General features: G+C 46.3%; 2 protein-coding genes across 5 annotated transcripts in view; both read left to right on the forward strand.

Annotated features, from left to right (window-relative positions):
* LEPR (leptin receptor) overlaps positions 1-4,443 on the forward strand; it is a 30,382-nt gene extending 25,939 nt beyond the window's left edge. For 2 of the 4 annotated variants that reach the window (XM_027694425.1, XM_027694426.1), the window contains 2 exons: positions 168-243; positions 1,846-4,443. In XM_027694425.1, the coding sequence (XP_027550226.1) occupies positions 168-243; positions 1,846-2,649 (880 nt within the window). In that variant the 3' untranslated portion in view covers positions 2,650-4,443. Of the gene's footprint in view, positions 1-120; positions 244-1,845 lie in introns of all 4 variants that reach the window. The other 2 variants (XR_003536059.1, XR_003536060.1) reach the window with 2 other exon arrangements.
* Positions 4,444-15,558: 11,115 nt separating this feature from the next.
* Positions 15,559-17,926, forward strand: part of PDE4B (phosphodiesterase 4B) — a 201,714-nt gene continuing 199,346 nt past the window's right edge. The window contains exon 1 of the mRNA XM_027694445.1: positions 15,559-15,669. The gene's annotated coding sequence lies outside the window, so the exon portion shown is untranslated. The remainder of the gene's footprint in view (positions 15,670-17,926) is intronic.

Raw genomic sequence — 17,926 nt, forward strand, 5'->3', positions numbered from 1 at the left:
CACTTCTTTATTTCTTTATATTTTGCATTAAATTTCAGCCATCTATAATATCTAAAATGAATGTTTCATGGTCATAGTGCTCTGGATAAATAAAATTGCAGAGATTCCTTTTCTGTACAGTACAGCCCCTATGATGTACCAACTCCAGCATTTACCTGACATTTCAGAATGAAGAAGCTGCTTTGGGAGGATGTTCCAAACCCCAAGAATTGCTCGTGGGCACAAGGAGTTAATTTTCAGCAGGTGTGTATTCCCTGGTCATGCTGCTTCCCCCAGCCCAGGAGTTCTGGCTGCTGTGAGTTCAGGACTGGGCTCTACCTGTGGGTTAGGCCAGACCCTGCTTAACCTCTGAAGGAAGAACTTGGAGCCTTTGGAGTCAGCAATACAGAGAGCTGAGAGCTGGAAAAGTGCCAGGACCAGACCCCAAGACCTCTTTTGAATGTTTAAATTTTACAGCAATTAGTGAATCAGTTGTAGAATCCCATGGGTACATTTATGCACCTTAGTTTGTATCAGCAAACAAAGTTTCTCCTGGTCCCAGAGTATCATCATCAAGACAGTAATCCAAATTTAGGTCTGGTAATTCCAAAAGAGCATCTTAGGGCCATGCTTGAGCTTCCCTGTGGGTTTGGATCTAGTTCCATCTGGTCAGCAAAATCTGGGAGCTGGTGACCTGAGGCTGACTTTTCTCCTGAGTTTTATGGAGCTCCTTTGCCTGTTGTTTAATGCAGTTTGTGCCTAGCTCACACCATACATGCATCTGGAAATCCAGCTGTGTCCTGGCTGGTACTCCAGAGGATTCCATTTCCCAGGACACTGGATTATGCATTGTATTTGATAAATATCTGACAGGCTTTAATGAGTGATGTGTCAGAGCTGACAGATGGTGCCCTTTGCCACACAACACCCCTGGTCCTTGGATGTGGTGGGTTTAATCTCTGTGGGCAACTCTATCTGTGTTTGCTGAGGTGCCCAGAGAGCAGATCCCGGGGGCTGGGATGAGGGAAGGGATATAAACATCTGTGTTCAGGATAAACCACCTGCCTTAGGCGAGCAGGTGTATGAGGGGGACACAAGGTTTTCTGGTTGTTCAAAAGCTTCCTGTTAATTTTGGTGATGGACTTGTGTGGGACAAGTACTGAAGTCACAAGAAATCAGTCCTGTCATGCGAGGGCCGAGGCAACACTGACAGTGAGTTTGGAGTGACTGGAAGCCCAAGACACACGAGTTGTACACTCTTTGCTATAATTGAACACTCCTCTGAGTATTTTGACATGTTCCTCATTGTTTTGGCAGCTTCCCTGCTGTAAAACATGGTTTGTTGTTATACATAAAACCTGGTTTTTGTCTTTTTTGTCCTGAATTCATTAGGAAATACATGTTTTTCAAGTGAGTTTTCCTTTGTAGCTCTTAGAGTGCTGGTGTTGCTGTCAGTTCATCCTGCTGTACACACACCTATATTAGGTAGTAGTAAATCCTGTATTTCTCCCAAGCAAAGGTGTTTCTCTTCACCCAAAACATAGAGCTGCTGCTTAGATGGAGATGTTCCAAAAATACTATGGACAGGCTGAATTTGACCCTGAATAATACAATCCTAGCAGGGAAAATTACTTCAGCTGCCATATAATTTATCAAATCTGCTGAGGAAATATATTGTAGAGGACTTCCAACTATATGCTCTTGAAAAACAATGTGGGAACTTGATGTGCCAAAACTCCAAGGTCCTGAGAATGCCCCGGGAATGCACTCAGGTGTTTGGATTTGTGATCCATAAAATCAGTACCTTGATACTGCAATAAAGCTTTTAAGCAAGAGATGAGCATCAAAATATCTCTTTTCTTCCAGCCTGAAACTTTTGAGCATCTTTTTACCAAGCACCCTGAAGCCACCTCATTTGAACCTCTCCTGGATGCAGAGATAGTGCTGGAAGACATCAGTGTCACCAAAGCCTCGGAAAAAGAAGACACACAAGATTTTTTAGGACTTGCTTCCACATTTCCAAACCCCCAAGACTCTGAACGTGACTCTGCTTGCTTGAGCAGCCACTTCAACAGCAGCAGCTCCTCCCAGAGCTCCCAGGAGGTGCAGGGCAGTGGAGGAATCGACCTCAAATACGCTACTGTCATTGGCAACTCCCGATCCGATGGGCTTTGTGAGCGGAAAATGAATCCAAGGAGTTGTTTTGGTCAATGCTTCTTAGCAGAAGATTCTGCAGTTTCACGTGCCTTCTCCAGTAGCACTTGGGAGGTGGGAAGTGGGGTGTTTTTGGTGTTCCCTGGCTCACCAGGCAGGCAACCCAGCAAAACCCTGTCCCTTATCTCTTCAGAGGGATTTTCAGAGCCTTCCGATCACGACGATGCTTTCACGGACAGTCCTGAGCGGAGCCTGTGTTACCTTGGGATAACACCATTGGAAAAAAGAGAAAACGGTATTTTTCTAACAGAAAACTCTGAGATGCTGTGTCAGTTCCATACAAAGGATCTGCTCGCAGACACAGGAGTTCTCCAGCACACGCCGATGGATGTCCATGGGTTTATCCAAAGTAGCCTCAAGCCCAAAGCCATGGTGCCATATGTGCCACAGTTTGGGATGGCTGCTGCCAAGGGAAAGGAGGCCACAGAGAAAAACTCTGCTGTCATCACACCATAATTTGAGACTGCTAGTGGTTTTTTAGGTGTTGATGCATTTCCCTGTTTTTCCCTCTCCTGACTTCCTCCAGGAGCTCTTCTCTCTTGGAGCTGGGTTCTATATTTAAATGCCAGGATTTTAGTAGGAAAAAATTTCATTCCTTGACCTAATTTTCAAATGTGAGACCTTCCTTTAGAGATCTGATTGTCCAGGTTACCTCAGGTACCATGTTACCTATTGCTGGTGCCTGTTAGAGGTGTTATGTCTAAGAACTCCAGTGAAGAATTGGACTTGAAATCAGATTGGGTGCTGTAGACATTGAGGTGAGAGTCTTTGGGAGATTCCCAAACACTCCTCAAGGCTCAGAAGGATTCAACACCATCCACCAAATGAACCCAGTGCCTTTCTTGTGCAGTCACTGACTGTCCCTTTGTCCTGGTGTGGGTTCCATCCAGTTCTGTAGCCTTGGGCTTCTCTCCATTTCTTGTTGTCCAGGTTTTCCCCTGGGGAGAGCACGTGTATTGGCAGCACAGACCCATGCACGCATCTCTCTGTTTAGGAGTGAAGCGTCTCCTCAAACTGCATTCAAAGAGCTTATTCTCCTTTTAGGGTTCACCTGGGGACCCCAAGGATGAGGGAGCAAGGAGTGATCTAATATGTAGACTGAAATATTTATATGGGAGGTAGTTTTGTTGGGGAAAAGCTTGAATGTGTCATTTCACTGGGAATGACTTGTGACACCAAGTTGAGCTGGATGTGGTTGGAAGGAAGGGGTCAAGCAGTGAAAGGCTCAGGAAAGCCTCAAGAAGAGGAAGAGAATAAAAATTCTTAAGTTTCTATTAATTGTGGGTGTTACCTGGATAAACTGATGTTTGGAAGTTAAACATCCACACTTTTGTTGTTGAACGCAAGATTCCAGTACAAATGGTACTACCATAAAACTGACATCTCTCCCAACCACTTTCCTAAGATTCTGCAGTAGAAAAGACAGGAATTTGATCCAAGGACCCTGTATTTTTGATCTCGTGTGAGCTAACCTGTCTGTATGGACTTGGAGAAGTCAGTTTGCCTCCACAGCCCTACTCCACTCAGTGGGAAAGCTCCAGGTGGGAGGAAAATCAGGTCTTGCATTCTGGCTGTATTTTCTGGGATAAACAGGTGAAAAAGCCCATACCTATTTGCAAGCCAATCTGTTGTTTGGTTTTTTTACTTCATAGTTGGTAAGTATTTTTGTATATGTGCCTTTTCAGAGAACTATTTTGAGGAGCTAAGAAGGATGAATTTATTGTGTATTCCAAAGCTAAATCTCTGTAAAACTCAACAGAGGCAAAACCAAAAGGGCAAAACCCAGCGACAATAGTGAAAACCAAAGCGAGTGTGAATTTAAAACCAGCTTAACACAAAACCCAACTGCTGGTTTTTTTGGACAAGCTGCTGACCTAGCTCTTGTGGGCTGCTTCGTTTCTGATGTTGACTGTGATGCAGATCTGATGTTCTGGTTTCAAAAATATTGTGTGTGGTAAGGGATTAAAAGATGTTTTCTGTTGAGGACCCCAAAACTCGCTTTCACTGTGATTGGAGGCTGTGGGACAAACCTGCAGGTTCCTGCAGCATTCCAGGGGTAAAGCTGTGACCAACACCCAGGGGAATGCTGACTTAGGATTTATCTGAGAGAAGGAATTCCCTCCTGCCGGCATGGAAACTTGATGTGGCACAACTCCAGGGTCCTGGGAATGGGCTCGACTGTTGGATTCTGCCTCTCCAGGGGGTTTGTCCACCAGATCCAACATCCCCTGGAGTGTGAAGATGTGGGAGGTGAGTGTCTGGAAAAATAATTTAGTTGTGTTTGAAGATCATCTTTCTCAGGACATGAAAAGCTCACATTGATTTTAGCGCACACAGTCCTTACCCAGTAACTCTGTAAGGACAGGAGTAGCATTAACCATGGGAAGGATCAGGTGGGGGAACCAGGGAAGGCTTTCCTGGAATGTGGGAAAATGCAGGAGTTAACCTTCTGTCCCTGTCATGCAGGACTGTGCCTCCAGCTGTGCTCAGGAATTGCTCTTTTAGGAGAAGTGCACGGGGTCTTCCCTCAATGGATGGTGGTATCAGCACCTTTGGGAGTCCAGCCTGTCCTCCCACTGCCATCCCTTGTTTTTTCCAAATGGCCAGACCAAGTGTTGCTCCTTAGGAAAACAAATTCATCTGCTCTACAGAAATTCTGCTGTGGATGTCAGAAATACAGCAAATGTGAGCTGGTCTCTTCTGCTTCAGCAAAAAGAGATTTTCAGTGTAATTAGTGTAGAACCAAGTGACAGAATCCCTTCCTGGGGTTCCTGGTCATGCAGGTGAACCCAGGTCCTGACCCACAGCTGAGGCCACAGCTGTACCAGTTTATCCCATAAATAATTCCTGTAACTGCTTCTCAGTCTGGCATTTTCATCCGGATCAAACGGACATTCGATTCCTCTCTTCACCTCTCTCTGCTCACATATAAAGCCAAAATCTGCATATTCTGAACCCACCATCTGCTGTGTCTGCCTTGCCCTGGCTCCAGTTACAGCTTCAGCTCCGGCCGCTCCTGCAGGCAGCAGCTGCCTTTGGGAGAGGAAATTAGGAGCTGGGACAAGTTATCTTGTTATTTTCCACCATTATTTTTTCCCCTCAACTTCAGGTCAGTTTATTTGTATAACACAGCTGAGTCCTTGCTGTGCTGTGCTGGATCTCAGGGGTTTATTCAATGTTTCCAGCCAGCTCCTTCTGCCACAATGCAGCCACTACACGTGTTTGAGGCAGGAGCAAAATATCGTGGGAGAGACAGAGATGGGAAGGTGCAGTGCCTGGGCAAAGGTGGTTTTGGAAGGTAAGGTGATTTTTGTTGTAGTCAGAATAGAAGCTCTCACTCATTTCAAAACAACTGTCCATGGGGCCCAAGGGACAGAGGAAGGAGCTGAAAGGAGCTCTGTAGCAGGAGCTGTCCTTGAAACTGGAGTGGAACAGAGCCGGGAGTCAGTGCTCGCTGCCTCTCTTGGCAGGAGACCTGGGAAGTCCCTGCCAAGAAACAGGGAGAAAGTAGGGAACAGGGTCATGCTGGGATCTGCATCGGAGGAACAGGGTTGCTGGGGACAAAATGAGTTTCAGCTGATGCCCTTCATCTTCACCCCTGGTCTGATGGGGTCTCCTCTGTCAGTGGCTGTCACTGGTGAGCAGGCGTTTGCCTGTCACAGTGAGCTGTCACCTGGTGTGGGAGCAGGTCCTGCCCCAGGGTTTCCCACTGGAAAACTTGCTCATCAACATGTTTTTTTGTTAATTTGGGAAAACCCTTAGAGTTTTACTTTACAGGGCTGGACCTGAGGAACCCAGAGCTGCTGCCTGATACACATTTTTCTCAGCTGGCTCTGGAAGTGTGAGATCCTGTTATCCTGCAGTGCCCCACACTGTGCAACCGGGCACAGGGAGAGCTCAGAGGATCAGGGGCAGGTGTCCGTGCTTTTGCTTGGCTGGATGATCTTAAGGGTCTTTTCCAGCCGAAATGACTCTGGAATTCTCTGATCTGGCTCATTTGTTGCACACACACCTGGTCCTGCTGTGTCCATGTGTGCAGGTGCAGCACTAACTGATGGAAGAGCAGATTTCCTGCCCAGACCCTCCTCCATTGGTGCTGCTGGCACAGCACGAACCGCATGGAGTCGGCTCCGGGCTTGGCATTTCCCTCCTGAATTTGAGCGGGATACTCCCGTGCTGAGACACTGCAAGGTGTCCCTGTTATTCGGAGTGAGCTGAGGCATCACTGTGAGCAGCTCCTGCTGCCCACAGTCACAGTTCAGGGACTGAAGTGGCAACACAAAGCCTTTGAGTGCCCTGAAAAGCCACCAAGTCCCACGGGATGGGTCGTCCCCATCTCCCCTTCCCTGCTCATGGGGAAGGAGCCCCCATGTCCCCACTCTTTATTCATCCCTCTAGGCACTGCAGAGCCTGGGAGACAGGCCAGGCATGGCCAGCCTGGGTGCCACCTCTGCCCTGGGAAATGTAAAGGATCAATGGATCACTTATTTTGGGACACATGAGAAAAGTCCTGTGATGCAAGTGGGCTTTGCAGCTGGACACTGGATGGAGAGAGAGATCAATGGAGGTGAGCAGTGAACACATGGAAAGTTTGGGTTTTTTCCAAGGAATACCCAGGTGGGTTGGTGTGGGATGGTGGGGTTTTTTTTTGGTGTTTAAATAAACACAGAAGTAAGAAAATTACCCCTTTAGGTATTTTTTTTTATAGCCACCATCTCCATGACACCTCCATGAGCAAGGCCTGAAATCCTCACCTGCCTCCCCCCTCTGCATCACCCACTGCTGGGCTCACCCTGACCAGCTCCTGGGGAACCTGCTTGGAACTGGGAAGCCAATGGATAGCTGGGGATGGGGAGGCAGGAACAGGACACACTCCTTTTGTGTGTCCTATAAAAAAAAACCTGATCAAACTCAGAAATTAGTGTGCTGGGGAAAGAGTATTAATGTTTGGAAACTGCTAAGGTGGTCTGTAATAAATACTTCAGTATGATGCACTTCTGGAGGGAGTTTCTATAGTTATTTGAATACATATATGCAAATATTATGATACTCAAATATTATTAAGTAATAATATAATATACAAAACAGTTGCTTTTATTATCCCACTTTATTGTAATTTTACTGCAGTGAACCACCACCATCACTAACAAGTTATCCCTACTTCTCTTTGGGACACAGGGACTCACTTGCTGTTGCTCTCCATTAACTCTCAGTGTGTCCCCTCAGTCAGGGTTTTATGATAATAACACAAAACTGCTTTTATGTCAGGGAGTTGGAACTAGATGACCTTTAAGATCCCTTCCAACCCAAGATTCCATAATTTTAAAGCATGGAAGTGAGTGATACATCCTTCAAGTCATTACCCTGTGATTTTGCTGTGGATGTTCCACATTATGTGTTCTGTGTTGCAGAAAAGATAATTAAAATGCAGGTTTCTGGTGGGAATTTCTGTAAGAGGAAGGATCCCATTCTTCCAGTCCTCCTTCTGCTGGGAAAGCAATATTTTATCAAGGTTTGAATTAAGTTCATAGGCCGTGGCGTGCATCCAGATTTTTCCAACGTGCCGCAATCAAACTCTGGGATTTCAGTGCTGACCCAGTGCCCAGATGCTGCAGTTGACAAGGACATGGTGGCAGCGCTGTGGCTCTCACAGCAAAGCTCTGCAGTGCTGGCACCCAGCCCCAGTAACACCAAAAGGACCAAAAAATAGCTGCCTTTCAAGAAGAGCCAAACTGGAAAGACACAGAATCCTTGTGGATGGAAAACTGGGAGGTTTTGGCAGGTGCCATTCTGTTCACTAATGATCCCAAACAAAAGAAAAGAGAATTGTCTGTGTGAGACTAATTAATTACTACCCATCAGGAGCTGCTTATGCAAGAGCTGTCATCAGCAAAGCAGGGCCAGGCACTGAGAGACTCTCCCTAGGAGAGCTGAAAATCAGTTTTGATGGCTTCTGAAATAATGCAGCGTCCTGCTGGGAGGGAATGAATGGAAAAACAAATGATGAAGAGAGATGGAGGAAAGGAGATCCTGGGGGGGCTTTGAATGCAGATGGAAAGACGTGGCCAGCGAGGTCTCTGGGCTGTGTGGGGCCTGTATGTGATAAAGGTCACGACAGTGCCCACCTCTGCAGTTCAGATCTAATTAGAGGGTCTTGTCTGGCCTTTCTCACCGCCAGTGATGTGCAACCCCCCTCTTTCCGTAGTCCTGGATGGGCCCTTTCTGGATGCAAATGAAGCTCATTTGCTATCACTGAAAATTACTTCAAAAGCATCCATTTGTGCCTTCAAAGCCAAGAGGAGCATTAAGGACAGGTAACAAGCACAGAACTGCCTTGTGCTACTTCTACAAAGCTGTTTCTCAGCAGAGAAACTCATTTCCATATGGCACCAGCTGTGTCACTTGGCAAAGGAGAAGGAACGACCTGGGCTAGTGGAAGGTGTCCCTGCCCAGGGAACGGGGGTGGAACTGATGAGCTTTAAGGTCCTTTCCAACCCAAACCAGTCTGGGATTCTATAATTCAATGAATGGACAGGGTTGGAAAACCAAGGACTACAGTCCCAGTTGGTTCTCTCAAATCCAAGCTGGCAAGGCACATACACAGGTGGGCAGGAGACCCAGTGCAGGCTGGAAGGAAGCACTCAGAGACTTATTTCAAGCTTCAACTGATGACTAAAGAGCTGGGCTGGAAGAGCCTGGCACTGAAAGGATTATTTAGTCTTGTGGCTGCCTAATGTCAAAAGAGACCTGCTGCTGTTTGCATGAACAGCTTGTCATCCCTCTGCTCCAGCTGGGTGGGCATGAAAACACCAGCTGAGGGGCTGCTGCCTCAGTGGGGACCAACTTACTCCTCAGCACTGGGACCCTGAGGGACCTGTGAGGGGCTCAGCCCTGATCCCTGTTTCTGCACCAGGTACCTTCCCACATACCCTGAAAATTCTTTCTGGCCTGGAGCAGGGGCAGAGATGGCTGCAGAGAGGTTTCTTCCAACAGCTCTTCCTGTTGGGTTTCTTTTTGGGTCTTCCTTGGGTTTCTTTGTTGGGTTTCTTTTTGTTTTTGATCCACAGGATTTTGAAATGCACTCTGAAAGTACAGACAATGTTTTATTTGCTGCTTTGTCTTGTAATGGTGCTGGGGAAGGTTCTGGGGCACCAGGAGTGGCTGAGGGAGTCGGGGTTTCTCAGCCTGGAGAAAAGGAGACTCAGGGGGGACCTTCTGGCTCTCTACGATTCCTTGACAGGAGGGTGAAGCCAAGTGGGGGCCGGGCTCTGCTCCCAGGGAACAAGGGACAAGGGGAAACTGCCTCAAGTCACACCAGGAGAGGTTCAGGTTGGATATTGGGAAAATTCCTTCCCATAAAGTGTTGTCCAGCCCTAGCACAGCCACCCAGGGCAGGGAGTCCCCATCCCTGGAGGGATTTAAAAACTATGTGGATGTGTCTCTTGGGGACATGGTTTAATGGTGGCCTTGGCAGTGCTTGGGAACGGTTGGACTCGATGGTCTCAGAGGGTTTTTCTAAGCTTAATGATTCCATGATCTGCAATGTTGTAATTGTGGGTCTTTTATTCTCTTTTCCTCGTCAGTTGGATATGAAAATAGACATTGAATTAGGAGGGGGTGGAACACGATGAGCTTTAAGATCCCAAACCATTCCAGGATTCTATTCCATGCAGAATTCAAGCTTTAATGTCGTGACTCAATTCCTTTTGTCTGTTATGTGTATTACTTGAGTTCGGATCACTTTATTAGATGAAACTTCAGCTGATTCCTTCATAAAATACCAGGACCTTTGCTGTTATGCAAGACAAGAACTGGAAAATATTGTTAGTGGCTGTTTTTTCACAGAATTCATCAACATCTAGACACAGATCCTCCTACGGTTTTATAAACTGGGCTGGGTACAACACTCAAGTTCCAGGCTGGCAGCCAGAGAGTCCTCACTGCCAGCAGGAGAATATTCACCAGCAGCTCCCTCTGCAAGTGTCAGCTGGGACCCCCAGCACCACCTTAATCATCTCAGGGATTGGGATCCTCCCAAAGAGCTCAGGAGAATGAATCAGCTCCATGTCTGCCAGTCTTGTGGCTGAGGAGGAGGAAGAGGAGTGAAGTGCTTGTACTGATCCAAGGCTGTGGGGAAGATGCAAATTGACATAAGCTTTTTCCTTCCTCAATTCTTTGCCTGGAAAAACCCACTTATCTTGTCTTCCGTGATAAAATCAACACCTGATCCTTTCTGGGCACCTTTTGGGCCTGCCATGAAAGCTGTGGAACCCTGAGCTGAATCAGTGGAATATCCACCTTTTCCAGAGCAGGGCACAAACCAATCCACCTTCCTGGTGGTATTTTTTCTGCTCTGTTGCATGTATTTTCCAGGACATCCAGCACTTCCCAGCTATGTCTGTGATGATGCCCATGGCTAAGGATTCTCCTTATGCCCTTCCTCCCTCTTAGAACCCAGGCTGTAGAGAAAATTGGAGTCTGAGATCTCGGGAAGTGCTGTAATTCTGCGCAGTTGCCTTTAACCAAAATACTCTGGTTTCTAAACTTATTTCAGAAGGACTAGTCATCCATGTAGTTATCCTTATTGGCTTAGGACTATGATAAAACCTTTCATGCCACCACTGCTTCCCATCTCCGACCATCCTGACAGCTGCAAGCTGCACCTCCATGCTGGTTTAGGAATGAGGAATTCCAGTGGTTGCATTACTTTAGGGCTGCAGGGGAGTGGCTGTATTTAAAAGCTGCACAGCATTTTAGAAGATATTAAAATTAATAAATTGAGCTTCAGTGGTTTCCTAAGCTTTCTCTTTTCCCAGGGAAAGCTGGTTGGTCTTTGTTAGGGAAGCCAGTCTGGATGCTGCCTGGATTGCTGTATTTATCCATTTACATGCATGATTTGGGAATCCACAGCAACCTTCTCATCCTGAGGAGAGGTGAGAGTGAACAGCCTTATTAGCAGCCTCCCAAATGAACTTTTGAAGGGGTAGGAAGTGCATCCTTCCCAGCACAGCTGGCTGCTCCGTGCATTTCTCCCAAATAAGTCCCCTGTAATGCTTCAGGAAACTAAGGAGGGCTGGAGTGCCTGCCCTACACCTCATCCCTCCTTGCTCAGCTCTTCTCTCCCTCTTGAAAGCAGAAGCAACAATTCTTCTACTTCTAGTATGAAATGTGTAGGGTAAATCTCCTTGCCTGATCACAGCACCTGTTTTTAATTTAATAAAATTATTTTAATTCAATTCTCCTCTATTTGATATATATGAGCTTCTTCAGCCACTTCAGCTGCAGTGGAAGGACAGAGAGGGGAGCACAAACGTTCCTTAATTCTGCCCAATGAACTAATTCATTGATCTCTTACAGTATCCAAGGTCTTTGTTTCCTTTCTCTGTTTCCATCCTGTCCTATTAATCCCTTAACACTCTGCAGCTTCCCACCAGTTTTCACCTGAATCCCCTTTTCTGGTACCAAAACTTTAACAGAAGAGGAGAGAAGATGACAAAGCCATTTGGGTTTGCTGAACTGAGCACACAGAGGGAAGTTGTGTGTGGGGGGGGGTACTTGCTGTTTTTGCTTGGTGTTGGCAGCACCAAGAAATCTCCTGATCCTCTCTGAAAAGAGGGATTTTGGGAAGAGGAGGACACCAAATGAAGAGAAAACCCAGAACATTTTGCAAAAAAACACAAAATGGTGTCAGTGGAGGTTCTGGGGCTGCACTGCCTGTTTGGGGGGTGGTGGAGGGTACAGGAACCTCCTTCTGCCTAAAATCAGCCATTATCATTCCAAACACATTTGGTTTTGCTTCCTTTCTATTTTAATGGGAAATGTATCTTTGTACTGTTTTGACAGGGCCTCACTGAAGCCATTTATTCTATTCTGTACAAGCTCTCCTACCACATATTTCTCCAAAGGATCTCAGTGCATTAAGCAAAACGACAGACATCTGCCAGGTTATTTTTTTTCTCTCAGTCTCCTCAGGAAGAAAATAAAGTGAATGCAATAGTGTCCTATTTTAGTAAGTTGGACTTTTCCCCTGTCCTCTTTTACATATGCATTTCTTTATTTTTTTATAATAGAGAAAACAAAGCCCAAGGAATGTACACTTCCCACAGAGCAATAATTGGTGACACAGTTATTACTAATATTTACTTCTTGACTCACTCCACATCCTCAAGTTTGATCCAGAGGTAGTTCTACGTTCTGGACACAAAGCTGTACTATCCCTCCACTGAGGAGCAGGAAGGAAGGTATCACCAATATTCTTCATCCTACTGGGCAGCTTTTTGGGTTGCAACACAGAGGATTGAGAATCCTGCACCATAACAGGGCAGAAATGGTAATGATGGAAATGGTAACCTGGAAATGATGAAAAGCATCACTCGGGTTGGTAAGTGAGAGCTCCACGTCAACAATGCATCCAAAAATACTCCTGAGTTACTGCCTGAACTGATCCCTTGGGCATCACCTCTATGGTGTTGGCACTTAAAGAATGGTTTGGGTTGAAAGGGATCTTAAAGCTCATCTAAACCATGATCTTAAAGATCATTTGCCTGACTATTGTGTGTTTGAGAGCTCAATAGATGTCTATGGGGAATGACAAAGGCACGGACTGCACAGCATTGGTCAGTGTAAGTCACTGAGAAGCGATCTTTTCCCAAGGCTGGCAGGATCTCGGGCAGATTTATGGGCATTAAGTCCTTTAGGATGTTTAGAGCTTCTTGATAATGAAAAATTTGTGCTCTTTAGTTGCATTTGGTAATTGTAGCACAGCAGTGTCAGAACTGTGAGCACTGCAGATTTCAGTGTTCAGTTCTAGTGTGGATTATGAGTGCTCAGGGCCTCTGGAATGTCTTAATGCCAGGGATGACTTCTTGGAGTTTACTTGGCAGATCAGTGGAGGGATATAAGAATAACACGAGCCTGTGATACAATCACAGCATGAGCTCTGAGGAGTTTCTTAATTTCATCCTCCTGGTATCAGCCCTCGCTACCAAGTTTCCAAGAGGATGTCAGGCAGCCAGAGGGCTGGAAAGGGAGGAGGAACACTTGGGGCTGCTGCTGCCAGCTCACAGGCAGCAGTAACAAGCAGGTCCTCCCCACCAGGGTGAAGCTCTGCTGTCTGTTCTCAGGCTTTGGAATTTCATCCATGACCATAAATCGTTGTCTGAACCAGGATTACTGATGTCTTGTTGCCAGGGAGTTAAAATCTGGGATGTGCTGCCTGGAGGCTGTGCAGGACAAAAAGCAAGATTTTAATTTTCCTGGCTTTGTAGTCTAGAAGAGTTTCTTTTAACCATTTGAAAATTCTGTGGCATAACTTGTATTGTTTGGTGCTTACAGTTAAGAGACAACTCTCCTAAATATTCCATACCCAACAACCAAGGACCTGCCTGAATCTAAACCCCGAGGATTAAACCTGGAATCTAGGGAATGATTGCTGAACTGACTTCTCTATGGAGTTTCACAAAGTTTGACACTGTTGCACACCAGACTCTCAACCACATTTCTCACACCTGACTCTGTCCAAGGCAGCAAACAGAGCAAGGGAAAATATCACCACTGCTCCTGCAAGTCATTGAAATGCTACAAATGGAGGGAAATGTTGGGAGTAATATTTTATTGGCAAAGGAAAGGATGAGGTGATTAAGTTATAACGGTGCAAAACATTCAGGAGAAATACTTTTCATGGCTGTAAAGATTCCAGCACTTCAGCATCATGTGCTCATGGAGGTTGTCCTTCTTCTGTACCCTTGTTTGTAATATTAAGTAATAAAGGAAATTCAGTATATACCTGAAATCATCATTTGAATTAGAAGTTTTGGCAGTCTTACACATTTTTTTACACATGTACAGAAATAAATTTGCCTTTGGGAGGGGGAATCAAAATTTGATTGATAATTTGTTTTATATTTTGTGTATGCAAAAAGAAACTCCTGTATATTATAGAGATCTATCAAGCAGTTATTAACTCTTAGTTTTATTGAGCTGGACAGCAGGACAGACAATCTTTTCTCCTCTTTATGATTATGTTGTACAAAACTTTCATTCAATATTGTCCTTTTACTGCATAAAGACTGGTTTATCAGGATCTGGTATGGTCTGGACTGTGGGTCTGTGGGATACAAGGCCATAGGATGGTACTTGAGCAGGAATTACAACACAGCAGCCCTTCTGTTCAGTTTTCAGAGCCTGCAGTCATTAATCCCTGGAAAAAATCAAGGGGCTGTGTGTCATCCACAAATAACCAGTTTAACTCTTAATTTAAAAGGTTTTATAATGAATGGATTTTATTTTTCTGTTCTGGACTCTGAGGTTTTGGGAGCTGGGGTGGGTTCTTTAAGCCTTTTAAATGCTGCTCCTCAGCCATGAAGACTGGAAACTTCCTCTTTTAACATGTGAACCAAGTTCTTCACATTATTACTCCAGAAACTTGCCCTTTGATGAAGACATCAAACACCCAAAGATCTTGCATGACAGCGAGGATCAAACAGGAGTTCCTGCCATAACGAAACCGTATAAAATGAGTTCTCCTTATCTCCCACATCAGGGGTGTTTGGGGGTGGTGTGACCATCACATACAGACATGACACACTCTGCCATTGCATCTTTAAGGTAGAAGCAGCTCTTGTTTGCCTGCCTGGCCCAGCTGTGCCATCACGAGTGTCCTGCCGTTTGTACCTTGCAGGGGGCTGGTGGTTCCTCTGTGTGTGGGGTGTCCTCTGTCCGTGCCTTTGAGCATTCCCTAAGGAGAGCCCTCAGAGCTGCTCCCTCCCCTGCTCTGCCGCTACGGATGCAAATATATTGATAAATTTGTGCTTTATTCCTGAGTGATTCCACAGCACCTCAGACTGATTTAGTTTGGAAGGGACCTTAGTGTGGACGTCGTTCCCCCCTCTGCCACGGGCAGCGATGCCACCCGCTAGACCAGGTTGCTCCAAGCGCCATCCAGCCCGGAATTGTGCTGGATTTGCTGCAGCCCGTGTGACAGAACTCACCTTGGCCCAGCGGGCTGCGGGCCAAACTCGGCCGGCGGCCGGAAAGGGGTCCCTGGGCTGAGGGGAGGACACGGGGCGGGCGGGGCCGGGGCTGGACCCCACCCGGGGCAGGGCCAGAGGCTGCGGCGGGGGAGGGACGGAGAGAGCGGCGAGGGAAGGGAAGGAGAGGAGCAGAGAGGGAAGGAGCGGGAAGGGAAGGAGCGGAGCCGGGAGAGACGGAGCGGTGCAAGGAGGGACGGACAGAGCGGAGCAGGGAAGGAAGGAGCGGAGCGGGAAGGGAAGGAAAGGAAAGGAGCGAGGAGGGAAGGGAAGGAGCAGAGCGGTGCGAGAAGGAGCGGATCGTGCCTCAGCCGAGCCGCCGGCGCAGCCCCGCGGTGCCGGCCCCGATCGCGCCTTGGAGCCGCCGCTCCGCTGCCATTCCCGCGCCATGGAGCGCTGAGGGGCTGCGGAACCTGCGGCCGAGCCACGGACACGCCGCCGGGCCGAGGTAAGCGCTGCCGGGGCTGGGGGGCCCTGCCCGGCCCTGCCCCGGGGGTCCCGGCGGGTCCCGGGGGTCCCGGTACCTGTTACGTGCCCGGGGTTGGGGAGCGCGCCCGGCGCGGGGCCGAGGGAGGAAAACGACTGAGTCACTTGTGGGGTGTTTGGGTGATTCCAGTAAGTTTGGTCCTATGGAATCACATGGCGTTAAGAACTGATAGTTTAAGGGGGGAAAAAAAAGGGAGGCCGGGGGGGGGGGCTTGTGGTTTTCCACAGAGCGAAGATGTACTTATTTGTTGATTTTAAATTATTTTATTTCTAGTCTTTCTACATTTTATGGATATTCCATCTGTATCTCTATATTCCTTCTGTTTCTTTCTATAAGCTTTCTATTCCAAATTTCTGTTGGAATTGCTCATTTTGTCCTGAACCTGTTAAGGTCCATTGAATCGTGTGCCCAGGATTTGTGTCCTCCAGCACATGGGCTGGGGACTGCCATGGCCAGGTTCCACCTCCAAAACAGGTCAGCCCTCGCCCAAAGCTCCCGAGCGATCTGCAGCCTTGGGTCCTCCTAAATCCTGGTGGGATCAGCCCTCCCGATGTTCATCTCCCGGAGACATTTCCCCTCCCAGGCTCTCCAGCTCTGCATCATGTTCTCTGACATGTGCTTTGAGTCAGTTTGTTTTTTCTGCTTCTCCTTTTCTCAGTTCGGTGCCTGGTGGGAGTTGTGAGTTTAGGGAGGATGTGGAAGTTGAGTTTCCTTGGTGTAACTCCACATCAGCTCCGCGACAGCAGCTGCCTGTAAGCCCATGGAGCAAGGAGAGCTGCTCCTTTCCCCCCTTGGGGTGGAGGTTGAGGAGTGATAAATCAGTTCTGATGTGCAACAAGCTATTCAGTGTAGGTCTCTCGGGGTAGGATGTAGCCATGAAGGTATTGGGTTGCTTTGTGTGGTGCTCAGCATGTGTTGCAATAGGAAATGTCCCAAGAGATCACCTACACTGAGGAGAGAATTCTTGAGAGATTTATAAATTTTTAGCAGAATTCATACAATGCTTTTTATCTTTTTCCTCTGAAATTCTGATGTCAGCAGCCAATAAGGTGAATAATTGGATTTGCATGTTGTAAAGCCAATGAAACACAAAACTTTTTAGACCAATTTGAGAGAGATGCCTGTTTGCTGTGTCCCTCACTGGTCCAGAGAGGGTGGCTGGGTTAGAAGTAAATCTGTGATACATAAATCATCTGGAATCTAAAGCTCTTTCATACGAGTGCTTTTCTAGTGCACTTTTTAGGTGTACTGGCTGCATATAGCAAATTATTCATTGTAATTATGTTTCTCTTGTCATCTAATCTGTTTTAATAATTTTCCATGTGCCTGCTCAGGTACTCCACGTACAGCTATATCACCCTTTATCCTCATCTTTAGACATTTTAGATTCTAGTAAATAATTTTTAATGTAATGCTTTAATGGGAACCTGAAGTAAAATGTGAGATTCAGCCTTGTTGCTGCTTCTTCCAAAATCATATTCAGGTTTTTCCTCAACCAACCCTGTATTTACTTCCCAGCTCTTTTCACGTCACATGGAAACCTCTCCTTGTTCAGCATTCAAATCCTTGCTCCAGAGCCTGACTTATCCCGCAGGAAGCTTAGACCAGATTAGCTGACTAATCGTCTCTGGGAACACCAGTCTCGTTTAAAAAGTCATTACAATCAACTCTCTTGAATTCCCATATTTGAAATGAATAACCATGGATAGATTTGTGAAATCCTTCCTAAAATGGTAATTTTAAGTGCTGATAAGTTTGTTTTACCCAAACACCCCTTCCTTGGGGTGATCTGCCCTGGTATAGATGTGGGAAGTCCTTACAAAGTGAGGAAAATGGTGAGAAAACAATGCTTAAAAATACCTTTAGTCATTTATATGAAATGCCTCTTATGCAAATAAAGCATGTAAGACTTTACACTGGTTCCATCAGTAAATAAAATAGTATAATTAGGGCAGTAGGATAAATCCAACCTTAGCAGATGAAAAAAAACTATTAGAAAGGTGTAGAACAAATAATGATTGGAAAGCACTCCCATAAACTTGATGACTGTTGCAAACAGATTTGTGTCTACTTTAAATATTACCTCTAAAGCAAAGGGATATTAATCTGATGTTATTACTCATGCTCTGGGTGTTCTTTTTGCCCCTGTATTTCCCTTAGTTGAGAGAATTAAAATAATTTGTCAGCTTCACTCTGGGCTTCTTGCTGCTGCAATGTT

Source organism: Neopelma chrysocephalum, unplaced genomic scaffold (genome assembly GCF_003984885.1).
Source record: "Neopelma chrysocephalum unplaced genomic scaffold, ASM398488v2 Primary Assembly neopelma1_97, whole genome shotgun sequence".
NCBI classification, from domain to species: domain Eukaryota; kingdom Metazoa; phylum Chordata; class Aves; order Passeriformes; family Pipridae; genus Neopelma; species Neopelma chrysocephalum.